This window comes from Parastagonospora nodorum (genome assembly GCF_000146915.1).
Source record: "Parastagonospora nodorum SN15 chromosome Unknown scaffold_21, whole genome shotgun sequence".
NCBI lineage: Eukaryota > Fungi > Ascomycota > Dothideomycetes > Pleosporales > Phaeosphaeriaceae > Parastagonospora > Parastagonospora nodorum.
Genome location: NW_001884569.1, coordinates 3,528 through 20,483, shown reverse-complemented (window position 1 = coordinate 20,483; position 16,956 = coordinate 3,528). Strand labels below are relative to the sequence as shown.

General features: G+C 47.7%; 7 protein-coding genes across 7 annotated transcripts; 4 read left to right on the top strand and 3 right to left on the bottom strand.

Moving 5' to 3' along the window:
- Positions 1–24: 24 nt before the first annotated feature.
- On the top strand, positions 25–413 carry SNOG_11944 (hypothetical protein; the record flags this gene model as incomplete). Its single annotated transcript, XM_001802124.1, has 3 exons — positions 25–81; positions 138–237; positions 289–413. 3 exons carry the CDS (start codon positions 25–27, stop codon positions 411–413), a joined length of 282 nt encoding a protein of 93 aa, XP_001802176.1.
- Positions 414–822: 409 nt separating this feature from the next.
- Positions 823–1,554, top strand: SNOG_11943 (hypothetical protein; the record flags this gene model as incomplete). The annotated part of the gene is made up of 2 exons (XM_001802123.1): positions 823–1,418; positions 1,497–1,554. The coding sequence occupies 2 exons, from the start codon at positions 823–825 to the stop codon at positions 1,552–1,554; spliced, it is 654 nt and encodes a 217-aa protein (XP_001802175.1).
- A 414-nt stretch (positions 1,555–1,968) lies between these two features.
- SNOG_11942 (hypothetical protein) lies at positions 1,969–4,906 on the top strand (the record flags this gene model as incomplete). Its single annotated transcript, XM_001802122.1, has 7 exons — positions 1,969–2,579; positions 2,791–2,929; positions 3,052–3,225; positions 3,277–3,681; positions 3,721–3,913; positions 4,204–4,663; positions 4,720–4,906. The coding sequence occupies 7 exons, from the start codon at positions 1,969–1,971 to the stop codon at positions 4,904–4,906; spliced, it is 2,169 nt and encodes a 722-aa protein (XP_001802174.1).
- A 217-nt stretch (positions 4,907–5,123) lies between these two features.
- SNOG_11939 (hypothetical protein) lies at positions 5,124–5,997 on the bottom strand (the record flags this gene model as incomplete). The annotated part of the gene is made up of 2 exons (XM_001802121.1): positions 5,124–5,526; positions 5,588–5,997. 2 exons carry the CDS (start codon positions 5,995–5,997, stop codon positions 5,124–5,126), a joined length of 813 nt encoding a protein of 270 aa, XP_001802173.1.
- A 912-nt stretch (positions 5,998–6,909) lies between these two features.
- On the bottom strand, positions 6,910–8,829 carry SNOG_11938 (hypothetical protein; the record flags this gene model as incomplete). Its single annotated transcript, XM_001802120.1, has 4 exons — positions 6,910–7,295; positions 7,352–7,640; positions 7,773–8,068; positions 8,196–8,829. 4 exons carry the CDS (start codon positions 8,827–8,829, stop codon positions 6,910–6,912), a joined length of 1,605 nt encoding a protein of 534 aa, XP_001802172.1.
- A 27-nt stretch (positions 8,830–8,856) lies between these two features.
- Positions 8,857–11,358, bottom strand: SNOG_11935 (hypothetical protein; the record flags this gene model as incomplete). The annotated part of the gene is made up of 5 exons (XM_001802119.1): positions 8,857–9,402; positions 9,554–10,120; positions 10,243–10,406; positions 10,456–10,584; positions 10,629–11,358. The coding sequence occupies 5 exons, from the start codon at positions 11,356–11,358 to the stop codon at positions 8,857–8,859; spliced, it is 2,136 nt and encodes a 711-aa protein (XP_001802171.1).
- Positions 11,359–13,523: 2,165 nt separating this feature from the next.
- On the top strand, positions 13,524–13,796 carry SNOG_20129 (hypothetical protein; the record flags this gene model as incomplete). Its single annotated transcript, XM_001802118.1, has 2 exons — positions 13,524–13,597; positions 13,631–13,796. The coding sequence occupies 2 exons, from the start codon at positions 13,524–13,526 to the stop codon at positions 13,794–13,796; spliced, it is 240 nt and encodes a 79-aa protein (XP_001802170.1).
- Positions 13,797–16,956: the final 3,160 nt, after the last annotated feature.

The following is a 16,956-nucleotide window of genomic DNA, read 5'->3' as shown; positions in this document are numbered from 1 at the left end:
GTCGAAGAGCGCGTACTCGGCGACATGTACGTCAAGGCTGAGTTCAAAGCTCACAAAGATATCGACAATCCCGTTCAGATTGTGAGTTGCCACGAGAAGCTCCAACAGCGTCATACGAACGTGACTGACCACCACAGATTGGGTTCTTATCGGAATGGCAATTGTACGCCCAAACGCTACAGGGTGACAACTGGAAAGGCCAAAAGATGGACAAGGGGAAGATCGATAAAATGAGCGGTGCGTATGATGGATAAAACCCCTGTTTGCACACATACTAATGATATGCAGATCAACAAATCGGTCAACTATATGAGCTCATGCAAGCAATCCAAAAGCAAAGCCAGGACGATGCCGATGCTGAGGAAGCCCGCATTGTGAATTCTCTCGACAGTCACAAGAAGCCAGACCAGTGATGGGATTGTGACCAACACCATGAATTCGCCTGTCCAACACTTTCACGCAAACGTTCAAAGCTTCACACGAAGTCAATGTCGTGAAGATTCAAGCATGAACGCTTCACAGGTGGCCGTTGGACGTACTACATATATGCCCGCAGCGCTGTATTGTACCTCGACACTGTCTGCAATACAACTCAGCTACCACATCTCTTTTTCTTGTGCGCTCACCTGTCACTGTCTCTACTGCACAGCAATATCTCCTTCAACTACATTCACGACAGCTTCGAAGCTCGTATACGAAGCTCCAGGACTCTTTCCGACCGCGCGGCTAGTCCATACGAAAGACAGTGAGATCAAGGGAGTGCCAAAGCTCTCTTGAAAATCCGAAGCCCAGGTCTCGCAACTCAATTTCTCAGCTATCGACATGTGTGGCTGCACACTATACGACTCCCCAACATGTGGCCACTCCTGGATCTCCATGAGCCAGCCCTGCGGTTTTCTCTCCGACCTTCTCAACTGCCCCTACCGCCAGACATACCAGACCTTGATCGCTCCACCCTACTCATGCCCAACCTGCCACCGAGGCTTTGCGGACCGCGAAACCATTGAAATGGTTCAAGGTCCCTGGGGCTGCAACCAGCTCATACGGAGTCATGTCGGTGGCAACCATGCGATTCCGGGACAGTGGGGGCATGTGCCTATGATGGGTGGTGGTTGGGGTGGTGCGCTGGCGATGACACCGGGTATGATGGAGCCTATGAATGGTGGTGCTATGGTTCCTATGCATGGTGGTGCTATGATTCCTATGAATGGCCATCGCTACGATCATCGATTGACTGGGCCATATCCTCCGCTGCCGCCTATGATGCATGATCGACCGATGATCTGCGATGGCTACGACAACTTCGATGATGGATTCACTTATGATATGGATTTTGGTCTTGGTAGAAGGAGGAAGCACAGGAGCTCGAAGTACGAGTACCGTTGGTCGAGCAAGCCGGATACGAGCTGTAGTGTCATGTAAGGCTATTTATGAAGTGTTCAGCGATGTTTTTGTATGAGGATTGGTGCAGCGTCCTTGGTCTGATGAGTTTGTAGAGCATTTAAAGACAAGGATGGACTACTCCTTGGTCACGACTTCCTAAAGCGCCATTAGCAATCCAATTAAACCTACCATTTGCTACATCATCTTAGAGCGTCTCTTTTTCAAGCTTAGTCGGCCGGAACAATATACATGATAGCCCACGCGTGACCCGCTTCGCGGCAGTCGCGCGGGCCTTGTTTCGTTATGCCGACGCCCCGCGACACGTCAAATAGAGCTCGGGTTGCTCCCTTCAGCACGCCCGTCTGGTATTCACTGGCGCCTACAGGGCCTCCAGCCACCTACGCAACGTTACATAACCTCACGCACTAAATCGCAGCATCGCTACCTTTGTTCCGCATATCTGTCTTGTTTGCAAGGCAGCAATCGCGGGGCTATTTCTACCAGACGAGAAGCACAGCTACAAGGGAGCTTGAGCGAGCTACGAAGACATCCACTTCACGAGGCAAACTACAACGAGCAATCACCATGGCGTCCTTTTTCGAGAACCTGTGGCAGTCCATCTTCACGCCGGGCCCCACGCCCACGCTCCTCGTCGCGACCAACGCATCCTTCGCGGCGCTGCAAGTTCTCTTGTTTGCCATGCTGCTGGCGACATACAGCATACACTTCATCATCCTGTCCTTCCTCTGCGGCGGCCTCTGGTGGGCCATCAACTGGTTTGCAGCCGAGATCCGCGCCGCGCAGGCCAAAGAGGAGGAAGCGAAGCGCATACGGGAGGCGCGCCGGGGCAAAGACAAGGGCGAGAAGGGCACGGATGCAGGCGACGAGGGCGAGGGCATGGACTCGGGAGACGACACTGAGGTGGATAATGAACTCGAGGTGCAGAAACAGCGGCCCACGCAAGCACGCTCTGCGCGACCGGAATCTCAGAGCACCGTCCTTGTCGACCGGCCCAGCGAGCGCAGCCGGAGGGAAGAAACGCCCCAGGCTTCGGCGGGAGCGGGGGGTCCCGCCGCTGCGAGTACGACGGGCGCGACGACGAAACTTGCGCCGCTGGTGGATGATGCGCTGAAGAAGAGGAAGGGCTTGGGCGAGTCGACAGGCGATCTGAGCACGGATTCGGAGTGGGAGAAACTGTCTGAGGACGCGGGGGACAGATGATTGCGATTTGCCTATAGACTGTCTCGGTAACACGTTTACATGGTCGGGTAGATGGTAGACGCATGCGGTATGGCAAGCACTTATTTCTCCATGGATACATGTGCCCACGTGAGAACGCGACTGCTGCATGCTGCATGAGTGATGTAATGCCGACATGGGTCGGAAGTCCATCCCAGACACACACAGCGATTCCATCTTCGAGTTCAAATTGCTTGGGCGCGGCGATATATCCCTCGTCTTGCTCGCAATCAAGTTGATGCCCGATGTTCGAGGTTCGACCTTGCTGCTTGCCCCGCTGCCGAAACATCCATCACAGTGCCCTGACGTGCGCCTTCGACGCCGGCCAGGCAGCCTCGAAAGAGCTTCGCAGAGGCCAGATGAAGACGCGTCATCTGCATCCACACCGATAGACGGTCTCTGATGGTACGACTCGTCGCGATCTAGCAGACATCACCACCACTTGCTGTCTACCCCGCGGCATTCGCGACTTACTCCACCATGGCCTCGATCAACGCGCCCGTGAGCATTGCAGACGTCGTCGCACAGGCGGGCAACTACACATACAATGCGCAGATTCCACTGGCGAGCTGGCTGCGCACAGCTAGTACCATGCAGAAAGAGGTGCGGCGCCTTCTCTACTTCTGGTGTTTGACTTGAGCTCACATCTCCCAGGCGCAAGTCTACGAAGCGGAAGGCAATGACCCACAGACATACCTCCTCCTATACCGCCACGCCGACCTCGTGCTCCAACACCTGCAGACACACCCAGACAGAAATCAGCCGCAGAATAAGAAGGCGCTCAATGCGGCGACGACGACAGTGTATAGCGACTTGAAGAAGCTGGAGACGATTGCGCCGAGGATTAAGAAGAGGCATGAGGAGTTCCAGGAGAGGAGGAGGAAGCAGCAAGACGCGCTGAAAGCACTTGAGGGCAGTGGCGCGGCGAACTTGCCGCAGGAGTTGGATGGGTTGTCGTTACAGGATCGAGGGTCGAGGAGGAGGAGGTCGTATGATTCTAGGCCTACGCTGGATGCGTCGGAGAATCACTCCCTGGCGACAAGACTGGCGCAGAGGGAGGTGAGAAGGAGAGATACGGCGCGGAGAACGGTACGGCAGCATGGCGTTTCGGAAGAGGAGGAGCAACAGCGACGAACAGGAGGTAGGTGGGAGAGCTGGCAGGACGATCTCGCACACGATGATGGCCGCGGAGACCTCATGAATCAGCTTCAGGAGGTTGCACGCCTACAGCAGAATGGAGCGAATGGGCAGAAGTCATCGTACTCTGAAGTAAGCTACATCGACTCTATCCGTGCATAAGATACTGACAGTTGCAGCAACAACCTTCATCCCGCTACACGTACTCCTACCACTACCCAACAGTGCCCAATAAATCTGTCGAAGGGGACTTGTCACAATCAGGCTCTCGAGATAGTTATAGTGCTCCAGCACGCCCACCGAAAGAACAGATCTACAGATCCACAGGCACGCCCTCAGTACCACCACCTCTCCCACCCAAGCCACGAGACAACACACTCGAGCACCCACGTCCACCCCCAATACCCGGGAAATACACCGAACCACACTCCTCTTTCCCACCAGTCCCTGGCAAGGTCCTCGACGACCGCCCTCCCACGCCCTCAACGGAATTAGACTCCTTCTCCTTCAAACCCTCCGCCTACCTCGAAAATGGTGACCCCCTGCGCCCCGTATTCCTCCCCTCCCAACTGCGCCAACAATTCCTCGCCGTCGCATCCTCCAATACGCGCCTCAACCTCGAAACATGCGGCATGCTCTGCGGCATCTTGAAATCCAATGCTATGTTCATCACGCGGCTGGTCGTGCCTGAGCAAACCTCGACGTCTGATACGTGCGAGACGCTGAACGAGGAGGAGTTTTTCGACTACTGCGATAAAGAGGAATTGCTTGTGATTGGCTGGATACACACGCACCCCAGTCAGACATGCTTTATGAGTAGTCGCGATTTGCATACGCATGTGGGCTATCAGGTTATGATGCCCGAGAGCGTGGCGATTGTTTGTGCGCCGAGTAAGACGCCTAGGTATGTTGGGACCCGAGACCCTCACTCTTGACAAATGTGCTGATGATGTATGTTAGCTGGGGCTGCTTCCGCCTGACCGATCCGCCGGGCAAGCAGGCCATCTTGAACTGCTCGAAACCCGGCATTTTCCACCCGCATGATGTGGAGAATATTTATACCGAGGCGGTTAAGCCGGGGCATGTTGTTGAGCTCGTCAACGCGCCGTTGGAGATTGTGGATATGAGGCCGAAGAAGAAGTTTTAGATGTGTCCAAGTGTTGGTTGGGGTGCATAGCGCGGCGTTGGGATAGATGGGATTACGAAGGCGGATGTCAGTGCATGCATGTTGATTTCGCAATATGAATATCAGGGAAATAGATTTTTCAAAAGTCGTTGTCTATCACAGAAACCAAAACCGTGGATATCATGCCCCAAATACCCGAAACTCCTGTATACTCCATCGCCCAAATGAAAAAATGCCCTCATTCCTCATCCTCCTCCTCCTCATCATGCATCTCCTCCTCAACCCACCCCCTCCACTCCCTCCACTCCGCATACTCCATCCCCACCTTCCTCCCCTGGTACCTAACAACCTTAAGCTCCAGCGCCTTCCAATCGTCCCCCCTCCCCCTCCACCCCGCCTTGCGCATCAAACTCACCAGCGTCTCCTCCTTATCCCAGCCCTGCTCAACCGCCACATCCGGCAAATACGTGGCGCCATACCGTCTCCCTTTGTCCGCGAAACTAATGCGTATGCCGTGCGTACCCAGCTCCCAGTCGGTGGGCGTAGATGCGGGTTCGAAGTTCGTCAGGAGCGTGACGGCGCACTGGAGGGAAGGGAGTTCGGAGGCGGTGATGGGCGAAAAGCGGGTGTCGTCAAAGGCACTGCACAGCATTAGTATAAGTGTCTAGGAATGTGAAGGGGAAAGGAAAAAAAGGGACGCACGATGTCAACGCATAACTCTTCAACCCCTCGCCCAGCTCCTGCGCTTCGAATGTGCCGATGCAGCCGCGCAGACGCTTCTCGCCGCTCTTGGTCACCGTGTTCCATGTCACGAAGAGCGGGGAGTCGTCGGTGGCGGTCGAGAGGCTGGTTGCGCTGCTTGTGCCGCTGGGGGTGGAGGAGAGACTGGATGAGGGCGAGGGCGCGAGCAGGCGGGATATGGCAGCTGGTTTGGCGCCGGGTGGGGAGAGGGAGTCGGTGGCGGGAGGGGATTGCAAGGGGTCGGTGGTGGTGGGGTCTTCGGTGTATTTGGACCAGAGGGCTTCGACTTCGGGGAGCGTGAGTTGCGGGCGCTTTTCGAGGCTGGCGGCGAGCGTCTCGAAGCAGTATGCGCAGTGGGCTTGGGTTGCCATCTTGAGATAGTTCTAGAGGCGGGTCGTGAAATGCGATGGTGGGGCTGTTTGGGCGAGGGACAGCTTCGTGGAGTGACGCGAGGTGAGATCGCAAAGACCTCAATCTGTAAAGAAAGTCGTGGAGTCTACGGCGAGGTTATGCAGGCAAAGAAGGAAGCCGGGCAACCTTGCGCGATTTGTAATCCGGCGGTCTCCTCGGTGAACGTTGCAAGAGCACGAGACGATTATCGGGTGACTTGGCTATTGGAGTACTCTTGCATCACCTCCAGAGGTAGGATGATGTGGGGTTTTCGGAGTGAAGGCTGTCGTTGCTGGCGTTGAGGGTCCGAGTAGTGAGTAGTGCCCCACACACGTCAGTGTCCTGGCGAGGGGACAAGCTATCTCCGCCATGTCCATATCAGCAACATCGTCATCACTCTTCGTCCAATGCTGAGACGTTAAACATGAGGTCATGTAGGCGAATCACTTTCGTGTATCCGTCTAGTACCCGCTAATACGTCTGCTCTGCGTCCTCTAGCCTGTCTAGGTCAGCGTAGAGGAGACCCAAGTTGTTGACTGTGTTGAGTGTTGATGTGTGCTCTGGTCCCCATGCCTTCTCGTAGCCGGGCAGCGCTCACTGATACATCTGCTCTGGTTGCTGCCGGTTTTCGTCTGCAAGCAAGTAACCAAGGCTATAAAGATAGTTTTCCTTCGTGATCGGTCTTTTGCGCGTTGCGTTGTAGAGGCATTGAGGTATTCGTCTGGTAATAGTTGGAATGTTGGTGAGGCAGACCATTCACTGGTGGAAACCCTGTAATCAAAATGTGGCGTACATAACTAGCAGACTCTCATTCTTACTCTAAAAATACATTGCTTTACGCGTTGAATCATTCCCTCCCTTGCGTGATCTGGGCTGCAACCTGCCTACAAAGCTCAACAAGGCTGTTTCTTCATGATGTTGAACACGGCAACTTTCACACGAAGTCGTTTCATGAACCAATACCTGACCTCGACGGCAATGAGAGAATCCACGCCAAGGACAAATGCTGGCTTCTCGACATCGAGGTTTTCCGGTGGAAGTGAGAGAGACTTCGCGAGCTTCTGTACTAAGCCCTGCACTACAACCTCTCCTGCTTCCTCCAAGGTCGCTGCCGCTTTCACAAGCGCGAGATAGTCCACAAATCCATCTTCGTTCTTATCAACAGTTGCGTGTGTATCCAGCCTCGCCTCGCCGATTCGTAGAAGGTTGTTGAAGAGTGGTTTGGTCATCCACGCAAGTCGATCATCCTGCGTTATTCGATATAGCTCCTCGGGACTAACTTATCAATAACATTGACAACTTGGGCGGATTGTTGGTAGTCGTATGTTGGCTCACAGAGTGCATCGAGCATGGCCATCAGCTGCTCCTGCTTGACGCCACCGTGACCAGCACGCAGGCTTTCTGTCACAACCCTGTAATTCTGGTTCGCCCAACCTGCTTCCGCAATGAGAGCTAGATCCACTGAGACGGCTTTTTGGCCCTTTGACGCAAGGTATCGTGCAAGAGCATCCTCGAAAGTATTACCTGCGGAGTAATTGCACTGGCCGAGATTGCCGTCAATTTCACAGAAGGAAGAAAGAAGGATGAAGAAATCCATGTCGGCCGGAAGTAGCTCGTGAAGGTTCTAAGACCCAATGGTCTTCGGGTCTATGGCGGCATGCAATCCGTCCGCCGACATATTCATCAGCATGTCATCCTGCGGCATCGCTAGTTAGATAATGGACACCAACCGGAATCCGAATACACTGAAACTTACCCGAAGAGCCATGGCAGCTTGTATACAAACTTTGATAGGCGGCATTTCCTTCGACGCCTGTTGCAAAGTGTTCTCCAACAGCTTCATGTTCGTGATATCGCAAGCCGGTGCCGTTACCTTTACACCCATGTCTTCGATCTCCTTGATGAACTTGAGGGCGTTAGGCTTCCCCTCTGTCCCAAGAAAAAGTAAGTAGTAAGAAGTTCCTGGCGCCACGGCCAACCATCCAGCGTACGATCTCACGGCCCAAGCCACCCAGCCCACCGCTGATGATGTACGTTGCCAGATTGCTGAAGCTGTACGATTTCTTCAATGCGGGGCGGAACCACGGTATCATTAGTATTCACTTTACGCTAAGCATGTATTAAGCGTGCCTACCTTTAACTCATCCGCTCGACAGCGTGAAGTCAACAACTACCTTACCCGTATTCTTGCCGCCCTGCAAGTATCGCATCGCCTCTTCAATCCTGGATGGTGCAAATATATGAAGAGGCTTCGGCTCGTGAAGGTGCGGATGCTTCTCGAACAGTCGAAGTACGTCTTGCATTATAGTCTTCATCAGAGGTTTGGCTTGCTCGTGGACAACGACCAAATCAACCGCTGAGAAAGTCACATTGCAATCAAATGGCCCCATTGGAAGCACATTGTTCGCAATAATGTCTGCCTTACCGATGTCGACGAACCGCCCAAAGGGGGCAATGCAGTCCCAAGTCTCTTTGAGCAATTCTCCGGCAAGAGAGTTGAGCACGACATCCACTCCGCGTCCATCGGTGGCGTTTCGAATGTCCTCGGCAAAGGTATTGTTGCGACTGTAGAAGATTTGGCTATCGGTAAGTCTGTAAGTCTCTTTCAAAAGTTGTCGTTTACTTTCGTTCCCAACCGTGACAAAGACCTTAGCCCCTCGGATCTTGGTGAGCTGGATAGCTGCCTGTCCAACTCCTCCAGCACCAGCATGGATGAGAATAGACTCTCCTTGTTTGAAATGTGCTATGTGGTCCAGGGAGCAAATCGCAGTGTAATACACTGCGGGAATTGCCGCAGCAACGTCGAATAGCATGGTTGCCGGTCTCTTTTCAGTTTGAAACTATGAGCACTGGACAAAGGTTCCGAATCCACCACCGGCAGAGGTGCAGTACATGACCCAATCTCCGACAGAAAAGTTGCTTCCCGGAGGTGTTCGAGAAATAAAGCCGGAGCCATCGAAGCCAAAGCCCTTTCCGGGGATCTGCCCAAGCGCGATCATCACATCTTTGAAGTTGAGACTAGTGGCTTTGACCTCAATCTCCACCTCATTTTCTTTTAACTCTTCATGGTAGTTCGCCTGTTCGGCATAATACAAGGTGTCTAAAAGTCCCGATGTTTCGATGGTAAGGTTGAAGCACGGTTTGGGACCGTCACCCCCGACAACGTATGTCTGTTCGTCCGGCTGTCGGGACCTTGCGACAATAATATCATTGAGATATGCCATGGGAGCCACGCGAGGGATCTGGATAACTCCATCTTTCTCTGAATGTTCGGATTCGTGGACACGATCGAGGGAAGAAGAAGCGTTTCGAAGTACGCGCAGAGTAGCATCGGCAAATTGATGCAGTCTCTGTGTTGAACACTCCAAGCTCAAGTTGATGAAATTCTGATCCCCCCCTCGGAGCAAATTGTCCTGCCGAAGCCGATAGCAATGTCCGCCTCTGGGTCTCCAGCCCCATCACTATTGAGCCAGAGGACAAGCCGAGAACCTAGACAGATTCTTTTCACAATCTCGAAATCTGATTCTCCAATCTTACTAAAGAGAGAACCATGAAGCTCCAGCAATCTAATGACGGTGCTGTCTGAGTACCAGATCGGGGGTTGATGAGAATTTTGGTGGGGTCTTGCGGAAACAATGAATTCTCAACGGGCTCATCTGTAGCAGAGGAGACGAGAATGGACACACGGTGGTGTGGCTGCTGATCATGGTCACAGAAAATCAGATCAAGCCCAGAGAAGCCGGCCTCTGGAAGAACTCTGGCCCATTGTTCTTCTGTGAGTAGCGGTCTCTGGTCTTGGTATTCCTCGTTGGTCGACCACCACTGCTCTTCACGCAGCCACCACCCAGGTAGAAGGCCGAAGATCAACCCGTCGCGCACGTTATCAATATTCGTAGTCTCGCCCATTATCAACTTGCCACCAGGGCGCAGAAGTTTCTTGACGTATTGCAGCGTTTGAATCAGATCCGTGGTTGCGTGAAGGACATTTCCTGCCACAATGACATCGTAACTCGCTTCAGCAAACCCCTGGGAGCATGGATCGAATTCGAGATCTAGCTTCTGGAAGCGTATATGGCTGGCGATGTTGTTGAAACGCTCTTTTGCCTTTTCAAAAAATCCGGGCGAAATTTCCGTATACATGTATTCTGCAAACCTGCGTCGGGGTGTCAGGTCAACTATCAAATTCGAAGGCATAAGTGCTGAAACTTAACGGACAGATTCCTTACCATTCCCTCTTGGAGCACTAGATACCGAAGGATCTGGGCAGTGGAGCTGCCTGTGCCGGCGCCAATCTCAAGCACACGCAGCTGGGGATTCTTATGTGCCATGATGCTCATATGTGCCCCAACCTTACGATAGCCCACTGAGAAAATCTCGGAATAGTAAAATGCTGCAGTTGGTAGTTAGTAGCTGTAACAATGCTATAACATAGAGCTTACCGTCAGCCGATCCACCCTCAAATATGATCGGCAAAGCATTCGCATCCCCTTTCAAGATTTGGTATAGATTCTCCCCGAACTTCTTCGCAAGCTTTTGAGTAGGCTCGTGTTCAGCCTCTTCGAGGAAATCTTGAATGGCGAGATGACCAAGTCCGCGGGATTCTGGTGCCCACCTGTGTCTGTTCGCGGCAACACGGCGCATCCATGGCCACGTATCTCTCGAAAATGGTCTTCATAGTGCTGCGGCACGTCAACATCAAGCTGCTTGAGCACGTTTTCCACAAAAAAAAGTGATATTGCGTCCCCGCGATCCACGGTCTCCTTGGGTAGAGGGCGGTATTTCGGATTGTCGAAGGTGAATATGAGATAGTCTTCAGTTTCCTCCATGGTAAGTAGAGACAGGTCTGGCTGGTACGGGATACCGTATGACATCCTGCTCGCGCTATCATCTCCATCGGTGAATGCTGATCCTGGAAAGCTTGTGATTGCAGTACCACGCTGCCCTTCAACGACGAGGACTGGCTCCATGGAGTCAGCTAACAGCACAATAGTCTTGCATTCAGCTTCTCTGAAGGATGGCATCGTCTCGTGAGTTGCCGCTCGAAGTTGGGAATCTGCACCAGCAGCGAGGAGCTTGTGAGATACCCATAGATCCTTGAGATGGGAAAACATCATTGTGGTTATGGTCTCCCAGCCGCCTTTAGACAAAGCTGCTATCTGCAGATGATAGATGGCGTCCAAAGTAGTAGGATAGATGAAGCATGGATCTTCCTGCGCATATGGCATGGTCTCAGAATGCCCTCCGAGCGCCAAAGTGGCTGAGGCATGTCCAGATCGGTCGTATGAGATATTTCGAACTTGCTGGAAATATGGGCCATAGTCAAAGCCAGATAATTTGGCCATTTTCTGGTACAGCTGCGTATGATAAACCCCAAGTGAGCACTTGCCAACATCTCGGTCGTACTGCTGACGCAAATCCTGCATGAATCGGAGACGGCGAGCGCTGGAAGCCTCCACCTGGTCGGGGTTCGTATCTGAGTCGATTTCCACCGTCACACTACCGTACGCACACTCTATCCACTCATCATCAGCAGTGGTGTAAATGCGCCAATCATACCAGATTGGTGGCCTGCTTCCGCGGTCGCATTTGGATCCTGGCTTCACTGCCACGTTCTGACTCGTCCACCGTGATGGCTCGCAAGAAGCGGGTGTTCCTCAATCTGTACCCAGTAATGCGATGTTCGTTTGGGCCCGCCAACTGTCGCGCTGCTTCTATAGCCATAACAAGCATACCAGCATCAGGGTAGAGAGCAGAGCCGTTCAACTTTTAAGGAGTTAATTTCCCGAACTTATAGAGGATTTCATTGAACTTACGGCATGGTCTGCTATCCACGGGTTCTCAGAGGTCCTAATCACATGCTTCCAGCTCGATTCGTAGGGATTCTAGCCTTTTTCTCGCAGCCCCAACAAATTGGGTATGATGGTAGGTCAGCCAACACCTGGGACGCTCGATTGAACGTAGTGAAGCCTGGTTTACCGCAACTAAATTCACGCCAACTCCACAGCTCCACAATTGTCCGGCCGCTTCCAGAATTGAACGAGCACCATTGCTAGGCCTATTCAGTACAGAAACATACCTCCACCTTTGCTTTTCGAGTACTGTGTCCAGACTGTCTTTGATGGGTCGGCGCAACGCAGCTTGTCGACCAATTTCAACGAGGAAGCGATTACTTTACTTACCCCTCTCGCTTCCTGAACCCAAAGATACAACAGCCTGGTTGAATTGAACCGGGGATACAAGGTTCTGAATCCAGTACCCTGGTTTGCGTAAGGCTTGAGAATCAATCTTTTTGCCAGAAACTGATGAATAGAAAGCGATAGTATGATGCATGTTCGGATCAGAATGTGCCGGAGTTTCGATATGGCCGATCAAGTCTTGATATTCCGCAGCTCCTGCGGCCATAACTTTCGAGTGATATGCGATCTTGACAGCCAAAGTCTTCGCAAATATCTCTTTCTTTTCAAAAGTGTACTTTAACTGTTCGATTGTGCCTGTTTTCCAGAAAGGGTGACATTGCTAGGGGTGTTGATGCATGCTACAGAAACGTCCGTGCCGGTCAAGTATAGGAGCACCTCTTGCTCGTTCAAGCCTACGGACATCATCGTTGTCGGGCTGCAAGTAGTCTTCGCCACTAACTTTTCGGCGATGACCCCACGGAAGTAGGCGATTTTCCAGGCCGATTCGCGCTGCAGAGCCCCTGCACTGTATACCGCGACAATCTCGCCAGACGAGTGTCCGCATACTGACACCAGGGTTGTATCCCAAGAGCGGAGCAAATCGACGAGGGCTACCTGAACGGCGGTGCATAAGGGCTGGGATATACCTAAGGCATGTACATTCGTCAAAATGTATGGTTTCTCTAGTTCCTCTATTCTCCGAGTTAATTGCAGATCATTGGCCGGAAGTTGGGGATGACGAACCGTGAATAGACCACGTGCAACCAACAAACTTCAGGAAGGCGTCACAGCAGTGCATACTGCTCTTAAAAACCGGATAGCTCAGTAGTTCCAAGCCCATTCGCGCGTACTGAGCACCTTGACCAGTGAAAATAAAGCCTAGCTCCGGCGTCTTAGATGAGAAACTCAGCGCCACAGACAAGTGGCGCAGTCAGCTACGGTGTTATAGCAGCGAGGGGTGCAACTCTAGCAAGTACACCGAATACACAAGTTTCTAGAATTTTGTTAATACAGACGCAACGTGAAGTCGTTGTAACTATTAGAGATCTGTCTACATTGCAGAGTCTGCTGGCGATGAGCATGTGCATTCTCAACGCCCACGCTGAGCGCACCATCACACAGAGCGGGAATGAGAACATAACACATCGCAAAGTTATATCTTCGAATCAACTGAAGAGTAGAGACCTCAGCATCAAGACAGCCGGTGTACATAAGGTAGAAGCACTAAAGCAATTCATTGACGACTGGCTCCACCGAATCGGCAACAGGGCCGCGATACGGATCACCACATACGGAGTTCTTGCACACAGCATACGTACCAACTTAATTACATGAACAGGTTCAAAGAGACAAGGGATCAGATAGTACTAGACAACAAGCCGTTCATCCCGCAGGCAGAGATCGGGTAAATATGATGGCTGACCCGAAACGCGCATAGCAAAGCTGCCTCTAGCGTCATCATAGAGTTCAACAAGCCAGGGGATGCCAACAAGATCAAAGACGAGGGCCTGGTCTATCAGGACAAGGTCTTCCAGTGTGAGCGATACGAGAGGACAGTGCCGATTGAAGCAGTGCTGCAAGTGCCAATTCTACGGCCACATTAGAATCAAGTGCAAGGCAACAATCGCATGTGGCTACCGTGCACAAGAACACGAGAGCCGGCTCTGCTCATTGAAACTGGACCAGACTGTAACCAGAAAAAGCGCGACGTGCCGAGGCGACCACGAAGCGTGGATCTACCAGTGTCCAAATAGGAAGGAGAAGGCCAAAGCAAGAGTTGCATACAACGGGCGACCTTACTACCACCCCATCGCGCAGACGCTAGACAGCAGCGTCCCCTTGGGAACGTCATTTAGCATGTCTCGTAGAAGCAGGATGACTCAAATCCCCTCATCTAAACATGCCATGCCAATCACAAGGAACCGGTCACAAATCGGCAGACTTGTTAACAAGCAAATCGATCAAGCAGCACCAGGCTAGCAAATAGGTATAGATAACTTATATATAGGTATAAGTTAGAGTATAGTTAAGTATAGGTTAACTAAAGTTAAGTTAACGCTAAGACTATATAAGTTAGAGTTAAGTATTATATAAGCAAAAATTAAATCTTCTAAATTACTTAATTTAGTAATATAGATGCTTTAGATAATATAAAAAATTATTAAATTTTTGCTTATATAATACTTAACTTTAACTTTAACTCTATTATATAATAAACTTAACTAACGTAGTTTATAAGTAAGCTATCTAACTCTTAAAAACTATTAAGTAGCTAATAATTAGATAGCTAGTATTAAAGAGCTTAAGTTAGTTTTTGCAGATAGAGTAAAGTAGCACTAGATATAGAAGTAAAGTATACTAAGATAATAAGAGTAAGCTTTTATAAAGAGTATAATATATTAAGTAACTTAAAGTATAAAGTTAAAGATACTAAACTATAAGGAGTTCTGCATCTTATCTATATACTAGTATTATCTTATATATCTTATATTATTCTATGTTATAGGCTAGCCTATAAGAATAGAATTATATAGTGCTAAATAAAGTTATATTTCTTATTAAGAAGTTATCTATATACTGCCTATATATATCTTACTTACTAACTAATTAGGCTTAAGGTACTATTAGAAAGGTTCTTAAGTATAGGCATAGCTTATACCTTAATATATCTTTCTACTTCTCTCTTAAGCCTACTATTATATAATATATATATCTATTAGCATTTTATTATTCTCTTACTAAGCTTATTATACTCTAAGATAGAGCTAGTATTATTATTATTATTATAAGCTATGCGCGCTTAGTACGCTTAAGCTACTAACTTATAAAGTTTTATTTAGCGCTATTTTATACGTTTCTTTTATTCTCTCTTACTACTCTACTATATTCTAACTTAGCGCTTATCTATATTTAGACTAGCTTCTTTTCTTCTATAAGCTTTCTTTTTTTTATTAAGATTACTAGTAGTATAGCTAGTAATAATTTATACTTTATATTTATATATTCTTAATTTAATTCTTACTTAAAGCTTAGCTAATACTATTTAGCTTATTACTTCTAAGTATAAGAAGAAGAAGCTACTTTATCTTACTAGCAGTATACTTATCTAAAGCAATTCTTCTAATAAAGCCTTAATACTAACCTAAGTCTAATATAACTACTACTTTTATATTAATATTTATATAAGCTAGAGCTAGATTAACTATCTTTAGACTATTTACTATAGCTATGCTACTTACTATAAGACTAAGTTAGAGCTTCTTATTAGTAACTTAGCTCTATATACTACTCTTAAGAAGTATAAGTAAGTTACTAATATAGAGAACTTAGAGATCTTTATACGTAGTAAGAATAAGATATAGCTTTAGTACTTAGTAGAGATAAGTTAGCACTAGTCTATAGCTATTTTAGTAATATTACTAATTATTTATAGTTCTATGCTGCTTACTATAACTATTAAGAGATTCTTATACTTAAGCTCTAACTACTATTACTATAGTATCTACTAGTAGCAGTTTAGCTTTATTTACTACTCTTATTAGTTTTAGTACTCTCTTTAAGTATAAAAGTAATGCTACTACTCTAATACTAATTCTCTAATTTCTTAGTAAGACTAATATCTACTTTGCTATTAGCTAGAAGTATATTATTAAAGAGCTATATAAGACTTACTAAGTAAGTTTTCTTTATCTATTACTAGTTTAAAAATAGATACTAACTTATTTGCTAGTTAGTTAGAAGCTTTTATTCTATTACTAATATTAAGCATAGCCTTAGTTATTCTATTCTAGATTTAAAGAAGATCTATCTTACTTCTAAGAAGATATTTAATAAGAAGAACTTAAAGTAGATATCTTAAACTTTAGATACTTTATATACTCTAGCTAGCTCTAAGCTAGTTATTCTTTAGAGCTTAACTAAATAATACTTACCTTTAGGCTTAAAATATCTATTTACTTTATTATAATTTTAGTAATATTATAGTAGTAAATTTTTATAAAGCTTCTATATCTAAGAAGTCTTTCTTTAGATACTATATTAGTTTAAGCTAGCCTTTCTACTTTACTAAGATCTGCTTTTTATTTTATCTTTTTATATTCTTTTTCTATAAAATTTTCTTTACTTTCTATTTCTATAGTATTTTATTCTCTTCTTCTAACTCTAAGGCTAGCTCTAGTCTAGTATCTTTAAGAACTTAGCTAGATAAAGAATTATTTCTTACTTATTCTACTAAATCTATATAAATAGTTTTATATAGTCTACCTAGTAAATCTAGTATAATAGTTAAAGGTATAAGAACTGCTATTACTATATATTTAGTTTATAGCTAGTTTAGTTTCTTGCTTTTCTATACTATTTTTATATTATACATTAAAAATTATACTTTATCTCTAACTTAAAATTATTCTACTAGCCTTTATAAGTAGTTTATAGCTTCTTACTGCTATTATTATATAAAGGTAATAGTAGCTTACGCTATTACTATTCTATTTTATAGATATTCTATAAACTAGATTACTCTACCTTTTAGAGTTATAGTTAAAGATAAAGAGTTATCTAGCTTCTAAATAAGTAATAGAGTATAGCTATTTAGTAAGAGGTTTAGACTTATTCTAGTAATAGTAAAGTCTCTATTATTTAGAGTAAGCTAGTAAGCTATAAGATATTAGAGCTAGTTTATTTATAAAAAGTTAATTATTATTCTTACCCTCAAGTTAAACTTCTTAGTTAGCTCTCTCTATACCTCTATCTATCTAAGAATAG